The 17801-nt window shown below is 53.9% G+C and overlaps 1 protein-coding gene across 1 annotated transcript in view; it reads left to right on the forward strand.

The window, feature by feature from the left end:
* Positions 1–17376, forward strand: part of LOC144488346 (serum amyloid P-component-like) — a 33466-nt gene extending 16090 nt beyond the window's left edge. The window contains exons 2-3 of the mRNA XM_078206395.1: positions 12668–12750; positions 16661–17376. Coding sequence (XP_078062521.1) covers positions 12668–12750; positions 16661–17250 — 673 coding nt within the window. The 3' untranslated portion in view covers positions 17251–17376. The remainder of the gene's footprint in view (positions 1–12667; positions 12751–16660) is intronic.
* Positions 17377–17801: the final 425 nt, after the last annotated feature.

Genomic DNA, 17801 nt, shown 5'->3' on the forward strand with positions numbered 1-17801 from the left:
CGTACACCCCTGTAAATACTCACACACTCCCCGTACACACCTGTATATACTGACACACTCCCCATACACCCCTGTAAATACTGACACACTCCCCGTACACCCCTGTAAATACTCACATACTCCCCGTACACACCTGTATATACTGACACACTCCCCGTACACCCCTGTAAATACTCACACACTCCCCGTACACCCCTGTAAATACTCACACACTCCCCGTACACCCCTGTAAACACTGACACACTGCCCGGTACTCCCTCCTGTACACTGACACACTCCCGGTACCCCCTCCTGTACACTGACACACTGCCCGGTACCCCCTCCTGTACACTGACACACTGCCCGGTACCCCCTCCTGCACACTGACACACTGCCCGGTACCCCCTCCTGTACACTGACACACTGCCCGGTACCCCCTCCTGTACACTGACACACTGCCCGGTACCCCCTCCTGTACACTGACACACTGCCCGGTACCCCCTCCTGTACACTGACACACTCCCGGTACCCCCTCCTGTACACTGACACACTGCCCGGTACTCCCTCCTGTACACTGACACACTGCCCGGTACTCCCTCCTGTACACTGACACACTGCCCGGTACCCCCTCCTGTACACTGACACACTGCCCGGTACCCCCTCCTGTACACTGACACACTGCCCGGTACCCCCTCCTGTACACTGACACACTGCCCGGTACCCCCTCCTGTACACTGACACACTGCCCGGTACTCCCTCCTGTACACTGACACACTGCCCGGTACCCCCTCCTGTACACTGACACACTGCCCGGTACCCCCTCCTGTACACTGACACACTGCCCGGTACCCCCTCCTGTACACTGACACACTGCCCGGTACCCCCTCCTGTACACTGACACACTGCCCGGTACCCCCTCCTGTACACTGACACACTGCCCGGTACCCCCTCCTGTACACTGACACACTGCCCGGTACCCCCTCCTGCACACTGACACACTGCCCGGTACCCCCTCCTGTACACTGACACACTGCCCGGTACCCCCTCCTGTACACTGACACACTGCCCGGTACCCCCTCCTGTACACTGACACACTGCCCGGTACCCCCTCCTGTACACTGACACACTCCCGGTACCCCCTCCTGTACACTGACACACTGCCCGGTACTCCCTCCTGTACACTGACACACTGCCCGGTACTCCCTCCTGTACACTGACACACTGCCCGGTACCCCCTCCTGTACACTGACACACTGCCCGGTACCCCCTCCTGTACACTGACACACTGCCCGGTACCCCCTCCTGTACACTGACACACTGCCCGGTACCCCCTCCTGTACACTGACACACTGCCCGGTACCCCCTCCTGTACACTGACACACTGCCTGGTACTGCACACCCGCCCCCCCCGCCCCCTTTAAAAACTGGCACACTCCCCGGTTATCCCTCCCCTGTAAATACTGACACACTCCCTAGGATCCCCTGTTAATACTGACACACTCCCCAGGACCCCCTGTAAATACTGACACACTCCCCAGGACCCCCTGTAAATACTGACAGACTCCCGGGGTCACCCTGTAAATACTGACACACTCCCCAGGACCCCCTGTAAATACTGACACACTCCCCGGGGATGCCCTGTAAATACTGACACACTCCCCGGGGACGCCCTGTAAATACTGACACACTCCCCGGGGACGCCCTGTAAATACTGACACACTTCCCAGTCCCCCTCCCTTGTAAATATTGACACACTCCCCTCCACACCACCGCCCTCTCCCGTCGTAAATACTGACACACTCCCCGGGACCCGCCCTGTAAATACTGACACACTCCCCGGTACCCCCCCTGTAAATACTGACACACTCCCCAGTACCCCCCGCTGTAAATACTGACACACTCCCCTGTACCCCCTGTAAATACTGACAAACTCCCCAGGACCCCCTGTAAATACTGAAACACTCCCCGGTACCCCCCCCCCTGTAAATACTGACACAATCCCCGGTACCTCCCCGCCCCCCCCGAAAATACTGACACACTCCCTGTACAGACCTGTATATACTGACACACTCCCCGTACACCCCTGTAAATACTGACACACTCCCCATACACCCCTGTAAATACTGACACACTCCCCGGGACACCCTGTAAATACTGACAGACTCCCGGGGTCACCCTGTAAATACTGACACACTCCCCAGGACCCCCTGTAAATACTGACACACTCCCCGGGGATGCCCTGTAAATACTGACACACTCCCCGGGGATGCCCTGTAAATACTGACACACTCCCCGGGGACGCCCTGTAAATACTGACACACTTCCCAGTCCCCCTCCCTTGTAAATATTGACACACTCCCCTCCACACCACCGCCCTCTCCCGTCCGTAAATACTGACACACTCCCCGGGACACCCTCTGAAAACAATGACAAACTCCCCGGGATACCCTGTAAATACTGACACACTCCCCAGGACCCCCTGTAAATACCGACACACACCCCAAGAACCCTATAAATACTGACACCCTCCCCGGGGCCCCCTGTAAATACCGACACACACCCCAAGAACCCTGTAAATGCTGACACACTCCCCGGGGCCCCCTGTAAATACAGACACACTCCCTGGGACCCCCTGTAAATACTGACACACTCCCCGGTAACCCCCCTGTAAATACTGACACACTCCCCGGGACCCCCTCTGAAAACACTGACACACTCCCCGGGACACCCTGTAAATACTGACACACTCCCCAGGACCCCCTGTAATTACTGACACACTCCCCGGGACCCGCTGTAAAAACTGACACACTCCCCGGAACTCTTCCCTTGTAAATAATGACACACATCCTGGGACCCCCGCTGTACATACCGATACACACCCCAGGAACCCTGTAAATACTGACACAGTCCCCGGTACCCCTCCCCTGTAAATACTGACACACTCACCGATACCCCCCCACCCCTTAAAAACTGACACACTCCACGATACCCCCCCCCTGTAAATACTGACACACACCCCGGTACCCCCCCTGTAAATACTGACACAGTCCCCGGTACCCCCCCCTGTAAATACTGACACACTCCCCGGTACCCCCCCCTGTAAATACTGACACACACCCCGGTACCCCCCCCCCTGTAAATACTGACACACTCCCCGGTACCCCCTGTAAATACTGACACACACCCCGGTACCCCCCCTGTAAATACTGACACACTCCCCGGTACCCCCTGTAAATACTGACACACACCCCGGTACCCCCCCCTGTAAATACTGACACACTCCCCGGTACCCCCTGTAAATACTGACACACTCCCCGGTACCCGCCCTGTAAATACTGACACTCTCCCCGGTACCCGCCCTGTAAATACTGACACACTCCCCGGTACCTGCCCTGTAAATACTGACACACTCCCCGGTACCCCCCCTGTAAATACTGACACACTCCTCGGTACCCGCCCAGTAAATACTGACACACTCCCCGGTACCCACCCTGTAAATACTGACACACTCCCCGGTACCCCCCCCTGTAAATATTGAAACACTCCCCAGTAGCCCACCCTGTAAATACTGACACATTCCCCTGTACCCCCCTGTAAATACTGACACACTCCCCGTACACCCCTGTAAATACTCACACACTCCCCGTACACACCTGTATATACTGACACACTCCCCATACACCCCTGTAAATACTGACACACTCCCCGTACACCCCTGTAAATACTCACACACTCCCCGTACACACCTGTATATACTGACACACTCCCCGTACACCCCTGTAAATACTCACACACTCCCCGTACACCCCTGTAAATACTCACACACTCCCCGTACACCCCTGTAAATACTGACACACTGCCCGGTACCCCCTCCTGTACACTGACACACTCCCGGTACCCCCTCCTGTACACTGACACACTGCCCGGTACCCCCTCCTGTACACTGACACACTGCCCGGTACCCCCTCCTGCACACTGACACACTGCCCGGTACCCCCTCCTGTACACTGACACACTGCCCGGTACCCCCTCCTGTACACTGACACACTGCCTGGTACCCCCTCCTGTACACTGACACACTGCCCGGTACCCCCTCCTGTACACTGACACACTGCCTGGTACTGCACCCCCCCCCCCCCGCCCCCTTTAAAAACTGGCACACTCCCCGGTTATCCCTCCCCTGTAAATACTGACACACTCCCCGTCCACCCCTGTAAATACTGACACACTCCCCATACACCCCTGTAAATACTGACACACTCCCCGTACACCCCTGTAAATACTGAGACACTTCCCGTACACCCCTGTAAATACTCACACACTCCCCGGTAACCCCCCTGTAAATACTGACACACTTCTCGGGACCCCCTCTGAAAACACTGACACACTCCCCGGGACACCCTGTAAATACTGACACACTCCCCGGGACACCCTGTAAATACTGACACACTCCCCAGGACCCCCTGTAAATACTGACACACTCCCCGGGACCCCCTTTAAAAACTGACACACTCCCCGGAACTCTTCCCTTGTAAATAATGACACACATCCTGGGACCCCCGCTGTACATACCGATAGACACCCCAGGAACCCTGTAAATACTGACACAGTCCCCGGTACCCCTCCCCTGTAAATACTGACACACTCACCGATACCCCCCCCCACTTTAAAAACTGACACACTCCCCAGTACCCCCCCTGTAAATACTGAGACACTCCCCAGTACCTCCCCTGTAAATACTGTCACCTCCCCGGTATCCCCCCCCCACCGGAAATACTGACACATTCCCTTGTAAATACTGACACACTCCCCGGTACCCCCCCCTGTAAATACTGACACACTCCCCGGTACCCCCTGTAAATACTGACACACTCCCCGGTACCCGCCCTGTAAATACTGACACACTCCCCGTACACCCCTGTAAATACTGACACACTCCCCGTACTCCCCGCTGTAAATACTGACACACTGCCCGGTACCCCCTCCTGTACACTGACACACTGCCCGGTACCCCCTCCTGTACACTGAAACACTGCCCGGTACCCCCTCCTGTACAATGACACACTGCCCGGTACCCCCTCCTGTACACTGACACACTGCCCGGTACCCCTCCTGTACACTGACACACTGCCCGGTACCCCCTCCTGTACACTGACACACTGCCTGGTACTGCACCCCCCCCCCCCCCCCCCCTCTTTAAAAACTGGCACACTCCCCGGTTATTCCTCCCCTGTAAATACTGACACACACCCTGGTAACCGTCCCCGGAAATAATGACACATTCCCTGGTACACCCCCCTGTGAATACTGAAGCACTCCCCGGAACCCCCGCCCCCCCTGTAAATACTGACACACAACCTGATACACCCCATCCCCCCGTCCCCCCGCCGTCCCACCCCAGAACTACTGGCACACTCCCTAGGACACCCTGTAAATACTGACACACTCCCTAGGACGCCCTGTAAATACTGACACACTCCCTAGGACACCCTGTAAATACTGACACACTCCCCGGTGACGCCCTGTAAATACTGACACACTCCCCAGGACAGCCTGTAAATACTGACACACTCCCGAGGACACCCTGTAAATACTGACACACTCCCTAGGACACCCTGTAAATACTGACACACTCCCTAGGATCCCCTGTAAATACTGACACACTCCCCAGGACACCCTGTAAATACTGACACACTCCCCAGGACATCCTGTAAATACTGACACACTCCCCAGGACACCCTGTAAATACTGACACACTCCCCGTACACCCCTGTAAATACTGAGACACTTCCCGTACACCCCTGTAAATACTCACACACTCCCCGGTAACCCCCCTGTAAATACTGACACACTTCTCGGGACCCCCTCTGAAAACACTGACACACTCCCGGGACACCCTGTAAATACTGACACACTCCCCGGGACACCCTGTAAATACTGACACACTCCCCAGGACCCCCTGTAAATACTGACACACTCCCCGGGACCCCCTTTAAAACTGACACACTCCCCGGAACTCTTCCCTTGTAAATAATGACACACATCCTGGGACCCCCGCTGTACATACCGATAGACACCCCAGGAACCCTGTAAATACTGACACAGTCCCCGGTACCCCTCCCCTGTAAATACTGACACACTCACCGATACCCCCCCCACTTTAAAAACTGACACACTCCCCAGTACCCCCCCTGTAAATACTGACACACTCCCCAGTACCTCCCCTGTAAATACTGTCACACTCCCCGGTATCCCCCCCCACCGGAAATACTGACACATTCCCTTGTAAATACTGACACACTCCCCGGTACCCCCCCCTGTAAATACTGACACACTCCCCGGTACCCCCTGTAAATACTGACACACTCCCCGGTACCCGCCCTGTAAATACTGACACACTCCCCGTACACCCCTGTAAATACTGACACACTCCCCGTACTCCCCGCTGTAAATACTGACACACTGCCCGGTACCCCCTCCTGTACACTGACACACTGCCCGGTACCCCCTCCTGTACACTGAAACACTGCCCGGTACCCCCTCCTGTACAATGACACACTGCCCGGTACCCCCTCCTGTACACTGACACACTGCCCGGTACCCCCTCCTGTACACTGACACACTGCCCGGTACCCCCTCCTGTACACTGACACACTGCCTGGTACTGCACCCCCCCCCCCCCCCCTCTTTAAAAACTGGCACACTCCCCGGTTATTCCTCCCCTGTAAATACTGACACACACCCTGGTAACCGTCCCCGGAAATAATGACACATTCCCTGGTACACCCCCCTGTGAATACTGAAGCACTCCCCGGAACCCCGCCCCCCCTGTAAATACTGACACACAACCTGATACACCCCATCCCCCCGTCCCCCCGCCGTCCCACCCCAGAACTACTGGCACACTCCCCAGGACACCCTGTAAATACTGACACACTCCCTAGGACGCCCTGTAAATACTGACACACTCCCTAGGACACCCTGTAAATACTGACACACTCCCCGGTGACGCCCTGTAAATACTGACACACTCCCCAGGACAGCCTGTAAATACTGACACACTCCCGAGGACACCCTGTAAATACTGACACACTCCCTAGGGACACCCTGTAAATACTGACACACTCCCTAGGATCCCCTGTAAATACTGACACACTCCCCAGGACACCCTGTAAATACTGACACACTCCCCAGGACATCCTGTAAATACTGACACACTCCCCAGGACACCCTGTAAATACTGACACACTCCCCAGGAAACCCTGTAAATACTGACACACTCCCCAGGACACCCTGTAAATAATGACACACTCCCCGGGGACACCCTGTAAATACTGACACACTCCCCAGGACACCCTGTAAATACTGACACACTCCCCAGTCCCCCTCCCTTGTAAATATTGACACACTCCCCAGTCCCCCTCCCTTGTAAATATTGACACACTCCCCAGTCCCCCTCCCTTGTAAATATTGACACACTCCCCAGTCCCCCTCCCTTGTAAATATTGACACACTCCCCAGTCCCCCTCCCTTGTAAATATAGACACACTCCCCTCCACACCACCGCCCTCTCCCATCCGTAAATACTGACACACTCCCCGGGACACCCTGTAAATACTGACACACTCCCCGGGGTCACCCTGTAAATACTGACACACTCCCCGGGGTCACCCTGTAAACACTGACACACTCCCCGGTGACGCCCTGTAAATACTGACACACTCCCCAGGACACCCTGTAAATACTGACACACTCCCGAGGACACCCTGTAAATACTGACACACTCCCTAGGACACCCTGTAAATACTGACACACTCCCTAGGATCCCCTGTAAATACTGACACACTCCCCAGGACACCCTGTAAATACTGACACACTCCCCAGGACATCCTGTAAATACTGACACACTCCCCAGGACACCCTGTAAATACTGCCACACTCCCCAGGACACCCTGTAAATACTGACACACTCCCCAGGACACCCTGTAAATAATGACACACTCCCCAGGACACCCTGTAAATACTGACACACTCCCCGGGGACACCCTGTAAATACTGACACACTCCCCAGGACACCCTGTAAATACTGACACACACCCCAGGACACCCTGTAAATACTGACACACTCCCCGGGGACACCCTGTAAATACTGACACACTCCCCAGGACACCCTGTAAATACTGACACACTCCCCAGGACACCCTGTAAATACTGACACACTCCCCAGGACACCCTGTAAATACTGACACACTCCCCAGGACACCCTGTAAATACTGACACACTCCCCAGTCCCCCTCCCCTGTAAATATTGACACACTCCCCAGTCCCCCTCCCTTGTAAATATTGACACACTCCCCTCCACACCACCGCCCTCTCCCGTCCGTAAATACTGACACACTCCCCGGCACCCCCTCTGAAAACACTGACACACTCCCCGGGACACCCTGTAAATACTGACACACTCCCCAGGACACCCTGTAAATACTGACACACTCCCCGGTATCCCTTCCTGTAAATAATGACACACATCCTGGGACCCCTGCTGTACACACCGACACACACCCCAAGAACCCTGTAAATACTGGTACACTCTCAGGTACAGCAGCCGCCCCCCCCCACCCCCACCCCACCCCGCCACCCCACCCCCACCCGCCACTCCACCCCCCCAATCCTGGAAATACTGACACACTCCCGGGACCCCCTGTAAATACTGACACACTCCCCAGGACCCCCTGTAAATACTGACACACTCCCCGGGACCCCCTGTAAATACTGACACACTCCCCGGGACCCCTGTAAATACTGACACACTCCCCGGGACCCCCCCTGTAAATACTGACACACTCCCCAGGTACCAACGCACCCCCCCCCTACCCCCCCCTTCACCAACACACTCCCCGGGACCCCCCCTGTAAATACTGACACACTCCCCGGGACCCCCTGTAAATACTGACACACTCTCCGGGACCCCCCCTGTAAATACTGACACACTCCCCGGGACCCCCCCTGTAAATACTGACACACTCCCCGGTACCCCCTGTAAATACTGACACACTCCCCGGGACCCCCCCTGTAAATACTGACACACTCCCCGGGACCCCCCCTGTAAATACTGACACACTCCCCGGGGCCACCCTGTAAATACTGACACACTCCCCGGGACCCCCCCTGTAAATACTGACACACTCCCCGGGACCCCCCCTGTAAATACTGACACACTCCCCGGGACCCCCCCTGTAAATACTGACACACTCCCCGGGGACCCCCTGTAAATACTGACACACTCCCCGGGGACCCCCTGTAAATACTGACACACTCCCCGGGGACCCCCTGTAAATACTGACACACTCCCAGGACCCCCCCTATAAATACGACATTCTCCCCGGTACTGCCCATTCTGTCCTCCTCCCCCCCCTGTAAATACTGACACACTCCCCAGGACCCCCCCTGTAAACACTGACACACTCCCCGGGACCCCCCCTGTAAATACTGACACACTCCCCAGGACACCCTGTAAATACTGACACACTCCCCAGTCCCCCTCCCCTGTAAATATTGACACACTCCCCAGTCCCCCTCCCTTGTAAATATTGACACACTCCCCTCCACACCACCGCCCTCTCCCGTCCGTAAATACTGACACACTCCCCGGCACCCCCTCTGAAAACACTGACACACTCCCCGGGACACCCTGTAAATACTGACACACTCCCCAGGACACCCTGTAAATACTGACACACTCCCCGGTATCCCTTCCTGTAAATAATGACACACATCCTGGGACCCCTGCTGTACACACCGACACACACCCCAAGAACCCTGTAAATACTGGTACACTCTCAGGTACAGCAGCCGCCCCCCCCCACCCCCACCCCACCCCGCCACCCCACCCCCACCCGCCACTCCACCCCCCCAATCCTGGAAATACTGACACACTCCCGGGACCCCCTGTAAATACTGACACACTCCCCAGGACCCCCTGTAAATACTGACACACTCCCCGGGACCCCCTGTAAATACTGACACACTCCCCGGGACCCCTGTAAATACTGACACACTCCCCGGGACCCCCCCTGTAAATACTGACACACTCCCCAGGTACCAACGCACCCCCCCCCCTACCCACCCCTTCACCAACACACTCCCCGGGACCCCCCCTGTAAATACTGACACACTCCCCGGGACCCCCTGTAAATACTGACACACTCTCCGGGACCCCCCCTGTAAATACTGACACACTCCCCGGGACCCCCCCTGTAAATACTGACACACTCCCCGGTACCCCCTGTAAATACTGACACACTCCCCGGGACCCCCCCTGTAAATACTGACACACTCCCCGGGACCCCCCCTGTAAATACTGACACACTCCCCGGGGCCACCCTGTAAATACTGACACACTCCCCGGGGCCACCCTGTAAATACTGACACACTCCCCGGGGCCACCCTGTAAATACTGACACACTCCCCGGGACCCCCCCTGTAAATACTGACACAGTCCCCAGGACCCCCTGTAAATACTGACACACTCCCCGGGGACCCCCTGTAAATACTGACACACTCCCCGGGGACCCCCTGTAAATACTGACACACTCCCAGGACCCCCCCTATAAATACGACATTCTCCCCGGTACTGCCCATTCTGTCCTCCTCCCCCCCCTGTAAATACTGACACACTCCCCAGGACCCCCCCTGTAAACACTGACACACTCCCCGGGACCCCCCCTGTAAATACTGACACACTCCCTGGGACCCCCCCCGTAAATACTGACACACTCCCCGGGGACACCCTGTAAATACTGACACACTCCCCAGGTACCAACGCCCCCCCCCTACCCCCCCCTTCACCAACAGACTCCCCGGTACCCCCCTTGTAAATATTGACTCACTCCCCAGTGTCCCACCTCCCCCCCCCTCCCCCCCAACATTGCAGACTGGCAGGGCCTGGGGGTGGAGGAGATGGAGGGCTGGGTGAGGAGAAGCTGGTTTTGGGGCATTGGGTGCCAGCCAGGTCACTGAGAACACAGGGCAGGTTCATCTGAAATTGCACAAGGATACCAGTCACGTCGACTGTTTGTTTCAAGTGAAGATCAACATTGAGTGACTTCCAGCGGTGAGGAGTTGACACCTGGCCATTTCAGGGCAAAGTGACCTGCACAGACTGCTTGCACCACCCCCTGGATCTCTGCCCACACATTGGCCCTGGAAATCCCTGGTCTGGGGTATAAATGGCCCCGGACTAAGGGACTGGGCTTTCACAGACCAGGGACGGTCTGCTTGTGTGCACAGGACAAGGGTAAGTGAGGAGGGGGGGGTCATCTCTGATCCCTCCACAGAGGGAGGGAGAGCAGGTGACAGTGTGTCTCCTTCCACCCACCCCCATTCCATCCACCAACCTCCTTCCCACCCTTCCTACTTTCTCCTCCCCATCTCCCCTCCCCTGAGGCCTTCCCCCAAAGGAAAGGAGCAGGGTGGTGGACTGGCATTGGATTTGGTTTTGTTGCATGTCTGCACTGAGGATTTGATTTGTTAGATGTATTGGTATACAGTGAAAAGTATTGAGCGGCACGGTAGCACAGTGGTTAGCACTGCTGCTTCACAGCTCCAGGGACCTGGGTTCGATTCCCGGCTTGGGTCACTGTCTGTGCGGAGTTTGCACATTCTCCTCGTGTCTGCGTGGGTTTCCTCCGGGTGCTCCGGTTTCCTCCCACAGTCCAAAGATGTGCGGGTTAGGTTGATTGGCCATGCTAAAAAATTGCCCCTTAGTGTCCTGAGATGCGTAGGTTAGAGGGATTAGTGGGTAAAATATGTAGGGATATGGGGGTAGGGCCTGGGTGGGATTGTGGTCGGTGCAGACTCGATGGGCCGAATGGCCTCTTTCTGTACTGTAGGGTTTCTATGATTTCTTGTGTGCTATACATACAAACCATGCCGTTCATAGAGAAGGAAAGGAGAGGGTGCAGAATGTAGTGTTACAGTCATAGCTAGGGTGTAGAGAAAGATCAACTTAATGTGAGGTAGGTCCATTCAAAAGTCTGACAGCAGCAGGGAAGAAGCTGTTCTTGAGTCGGTTGCTACGTGACCTCAGACTTTTGTATCTTTTTCCGGAAGGAAGAAGGTGGAAGAGAGAATGTCCGGGGTGCATGGGGTCCTTAGTTATGCTGGCTGCATTGCCGAGGCAGCGGGAAGTGTAGACAGAGTCAATGGATGAGAGGCTGGTTTGCGTGATGGATTGGGCTACATTCATGACCCTTTGTAGTTTCTTGCGGTCTTGGGCAGAGCAGGAGCCATACCAAGCTGTGATACAACCAGAAAGGATGCTTTCTATTGTGCATAGATTCTTAGAATCCCTACAGTGCAGAGAGAGGCTATTCGGCCCATCAAGTCTGCACCGACCACAAGCCACCCGGGCCCTATCCCCATAACCCCATGCATTTCCCCTAGCTAGTCCCCTTGACACTAAGGGACAATTTAGCATGGCCAATCCACCTAATCTGCACATCTTTGGAGTGTGGGAGGAAACCGGAGCACCCGGAGGAAACTCACGCAGACACGGGGGAGAACGTGCAGACTCTGCACAGACAGTGACCCGAGGCTGGAATTGAGCCCGGGTCCCTGGAGCTGTGAAGCAGCAGTGCCAACCACTTATTGTGATCTGTTGTGATCTGATTGTGTATCTTCCCTACAGACACACACTCGCCATGAAGACCTTCCTCCTGCTATCCATTGCGTGCCTGATTACTCCACTCGTTATTGGTGAAGAAAGGGAAGGTAGGTATCTCTTTGTATCCCCCCAACACTCAATAATGGCCACAAGCTCCACGCACAGACTAACACCTCCCTGTTCGCAACAACACCTCGACTGCCCATGCCTTTACCATAATGAACCAAGTCAAGGTATTTCACAGGGCCATTATAAACCCAAGTACCACACTGAGTGAGACTTGAAGGCATTAGGGGGAGATAACCAAAATCTTGGTTTCAGTGGTAATGTCCTTTGGGGAAGGAAATCTGCCGTCCTCACCTGGTCTGGCCTACGTGACTCCAGAGCCACAGCAATGTGGTAGATTCTCAACTGTCCTCCAAGGGCAACTAAGGATGGGCAGCACAGTGGGTTAGCACTGCTGTCTCACAGCACCAGGGACCCCAGTTCGATTCCCGGCTTGGGTCACTGTCTGTGTGGAGTCTGCACGTTCTCCCCGTGTCTGCGTGGGTTTCATCCGGTTTCCTCCCACCGTCTGAAAGACGAGCTGGTTAGGTGGAGTGGCCTTGCTAAATTCTCCCTCAGTGTACCCGAACAGGCACTGGAGTGTGGTGACTAGGGAGTTTTCACAGTAACTTCATTGCAGTGTTAACGTGAGCCTATTTGTCCTCTTTTTAGGTCAAACCAAACAAAGTAAACAAACTCAGATTAAATCAGGACAAAGTAAAAGGGGCAGCTCCCCAAAAAGGAGGGGGAATGACACTGATAAATAAACTTAAACTTAACTTCTGATATGACAATGACAAGCAGTGGCGCAGTGGTATGATCACTGGACTGGTGATCCAAAGATCCAGGATAATGTTCTGGGGGCCCAAGTTTGAATCCCACCACGTCAGATGGGGGAATTTGAACAAAACACATCTGGAATTAAGAATCCCCTGATGACCATGAAACTATAGTCGATTGTCGGGAAAACCCATCTGGTTCACTGATGACACTAACAAACGGAAGGGCTAGCCTCGGAAAGTGCAGTCCTGAGAGCAGAACCCTTGGAAGAGGAAAACACAGAGGGCAAAGCCCTGGAAAGCTGCAGGTAACTTACAACAAACCCTTTCTTATTGGAAGGGAGTTGTTTGTTATTGGTTAAAGGACAGTGTGTTCGCTGTCGGTATTGTGTCCATATTATAGCTTGCTGGTTTATAGTCATTATGAATTGTTTGCCACTTTGGAAGGCCTGTTGTGGATAACTCGCAATGCATACTAGCTGTTTGTTACTGTGCTATGTTGTTTGTGCCATTGTATTAAAAATGACATGTTTATTGTTCATACTGTGTTATATCAGGTATAATCTCTATAATTTATTGTGAGATGGTACTGTATTCTCATTTGTAATCTGAAAGTGTAATGTGTTTTGTATTTTGGGGTGGCACAGTGGTTAGCACTGCTGCCTCACAGCGCCAGGAACCTGGGTTCAATTCCTGGCTCGGGTCACTGATTGTGCAAACTCCACACCTTCTCCCCGTGTCTGCGTGGGTTTCATAGTCATGATGTGGAGATGCCGGCGTTGGACTGGGGTAAACACAGTAAGAAGTTTAACAACACCAGGTTAAAGTCCAACAGGTTTATTTGGTAGCAAAAGCCACACAAGCTTTCGAGGCTCTGAGCCCCTTCTTCAGGTGAGTGGGAATTCTGTTCACAAACAGAACTTATAAGACACAGACTCAATTTACATGAATAATGGTTGGAATGCGAATACTTACAACTAATCCAGTCTTTAAGAAACAAAACAATGGGAGTGGAGAGAGCATCAAGACAGGCTAAAAAGATGTGTATTGTCTCCAGACAAGACAGCCAGTGAAACTCTGCAGGTCCACGCAACTGTGGGAGTTACAAATAGTGTGACATAAATTCTGATTCTAGGATCGCATGATAAAGACTCAGGAGGAAAAAAGCAGAAATATTTATGTGAAATAGTGTGACATAAACCCAATATCCCGGTTGAGGCCGTCCTTGTGTGTGCGGAACCTGGCTATCAGTTTCTGCTCCGCGACTCTGCGCTGTCGTGTGTCGCGAAGGCCGCCTTGGAGAACGCTTACCCGAATATCAGAGGCCGAATGCCCGTGACCGCTGAAGTGCTCCCCAACAGGAAGAGAACAGTCTTGCCTGGTGATTGTCGAGCGGTGTTCATTCATCCGTTGTCGCAGCGTCTGCATAGTTTCCCCAATGTACCATGCCTCGGGACATCCTTTCTTGCAGCGTATCAGGTAGACAACGTTGGCCGAGTTGCAAGAGTATGTACCGTGTACCTGGTGGATGGTGTTCTCACGTGAGATGATGGCATCTGTGTCGATGATCCGGCACGTCTTGCAGAGGTTGCTGTGGCAGGTACACGGTACATACTCTTGCAACTCGGCCAACGTTGTCTACCTGATACGCTGCAAGAAAGGATGTCCCGAGGCATGGTACATTGGGGAAACTATGCAGATGCTGCGACAACGGATGAATGAACACCGCTCGACAATCACCAGGCAAGACTGTTCTCTTCCTGTTGGGGAGCACTTCAGCGGTCACGGGCATTCGGCCTCTGATATTCGGGTAAGCGTTCTCCAAGGCGGCCTTCGCGACACACGACAGCGCAGAGTCGCGGAGCAGAAACTGATAGCCAGGTTCCGCACACACAAGGACGGCCTCAACCGGGATATTGGGTTTATGTCACACTATTTCACATAAATATTTCTGCTTTTTTCCTCCTGAGTCTTTATCATGCGATCCTAGAATCAGAATTTATGTCACACTATTTGTAACTCCCACAGTTGCGTGGACCTGCAGAGTTTCACTGGCTGTCTTGTCTGGAGACAATACACATCTTTTTAGCCTGTCTTGATGCTCTCTCCACTCCCATTGTTTTGTTTCTTAAAGACTGGATTAGTTGTAAGTATTCGCATTCCAACCATTATTCATGTAAATTGAGTCTGTGTCTTATAAGTTCTGTTTGTGAACAGAATTCCCACTCACCTGAAGAAGGGGCTCAGAGCCTCGAAAGCTTGTGTGGCTTTTGCTACCAAATAAACCTGTTGGACTTTAACCTGGTGTTGTTAAACTTCTTACTGGGTTTCATAGAACATAGAACATTACAGAGCAGTACAAGCCCTTCGACCCTCGATCTTGCGCCGACCAGTGAAACCAATCTAAAGCCCCTCTAATCTACACTATTCCAATATCATATGTTTATCCAATGACCCTTTAAATGCCCTTAATGTTGACAAGTCCACTACTGCTGCAGGCAGGGCATTCCACGCCCTTACTACTCTCTGAGTAAAGAACCTACCTCTAACATCTGTCCTATATCTATCACCCCTCAATTTAAAGCTATGTCCCCTAGTGTTAGCCATCACCATCCGAGGAAAAAGGCTCTCACTATCCACCCTATCTAATCCTCTGATCATCTTGTGCGCCTCTATTAAGTCACCTCTTAACCTACTTCTCTCTAACGAAAACAACCTCAAGCCCCTCAGCCTTTCCTCATGCGATTTTCCCACCATACTAGGCAACATCCTGGTAAATCTCCTCTGCTCCCTTTCCAACACTTCCACATCCTTCCTATAATGCGGCGACCAGAACTGTACGCAATACTCCAAATGCGGCCGCACCAGAGTTTTGTACAGTTGCAGCATGACCTCCTGGCTCCAAAACTCAGAATCCTCCCACAATCCGAAGTTAGGTGGACTGGCTATGCTAAATTGCCCCTTCGTGTCAAGGGGACTAGATCGGGTAAATGCACGGGGTTACGGGAATAGAGCCTGGGTGGGATTGTGGTCGGTGCAGACTCGATGGGCCAAATGGCCTCCTTCTGCACTGTAGGAACTCTATGATTTGTAAACTGTTTGAGAAATAAAAAGATTGACTCACAAAAAAAGATACTAATAAATAAACTTTAAACTTTAACTCTGACCCTCTCTGTCCTGTCACCCTCTGCAGGATTAGTTGAGGAATCGCTGCTGTTTCTCACGGACTCACGGAGTGAGCATGTGGTGCTGTCGCTGAGTAAGGAGATGAGTCTCAGTGACCTGACGCTGTGTCTGCGGTTCAACACCGAGCTGCGCTCCAAGCATGTGCTCTTCTCCTCCAGGTCCGCCGATCTGCTTTTGGCCCGTGAAGACGACCGCACCATGAGGGCCAGCTTCGGCGGCAAGGAGCTCCGATTCCGGCTGCCCGCTGACCTCTGGGGCTGGGTCCACGTGTGCGCCGTCCGCGATGCCAAGGCTGGGCTGGCCAGCCTGTACATCAACGGGGAGCCCACCGCCCGAAAGCCTGCGCAGGGCTCAGCAGCCATCGCGCTGAGCGGCAGGGTCATCCTGGGTCACCAGGAAGACCGGATCGGGCAGGAGCCCAGCTACGTGGGCGAGATGGTCGACGTTAATCTGTGGGACCGCGTGTTGGCGCCCAGCACCATCCGCCGGCTAGCGCGAGGGGAGTCTGACGCCCAAGGCAGTGTGATCAGCTGGCTCACCGCCAAGATCCAAACCAAAGGAAACGTTGTGGTGCAGAGATCAACCCGGGTTCAGTGAGAAGCAACACGTGAGCATGTGTGAAGGATCAAGCAGCCTGCGAGCAGACCCCGGATGAACAAAGTGTACTAATCCTCGACACTGTAAAATACGGGAGCCTCTCATTGAATAAACACATTTCACCATCAAATCATTTGTGATTGCTCGAGTCTGTGTTTGTCCCCTCTATGTTGACACCTCCAGGCCCACCCATTGCAAACCGTAGAATCAACGGCACGGAGATAGGCCCTTCGGCCAAACTGGTCCATGGGCAGAAGAGCCTCAAAGTCCCCCCAGTCTCCGACGCTCCAAAAAAAAAAGTCTTAGCCTGTCCAATCTTTCCCTTTAACTCAGTCCCTTGAGTCCAAAGACGTGTGGGTTAGGTTGATTGGCTGTGCTAAATTGACCCTAGTGTCAGGGGATTAGCAGGGTAAATATGTGGGGTTTTGGGAATAGGGCCTGGGTGGGATTGTGGTTGGTGCAGACTCGATGGACCGAATGGCTTCCTTCTGTACTGTGGGGACTCTATGATCGTTGTAAATCTCTTCTGCACTCTCCCCAGTTTAATAACA

Source organism: Mustelus asterias, unplaced genomic scaffold, assembly GCF_964213995.1.
Source record: "Mustelus asterias unplaced genomic scaffold, sMusAst1.hap1.1 HAP1_SCAFFOLD_1482, whole genome shotgun sequence".
In the NCBI taxonomy this organism is placed as follows: domain Eukaryota; kingdom Metazoa; phylum Chordata; class Chondrichthyes; order Carcharhiniformes; family Triakidae; genus Mustelus; species Mustelus asterias.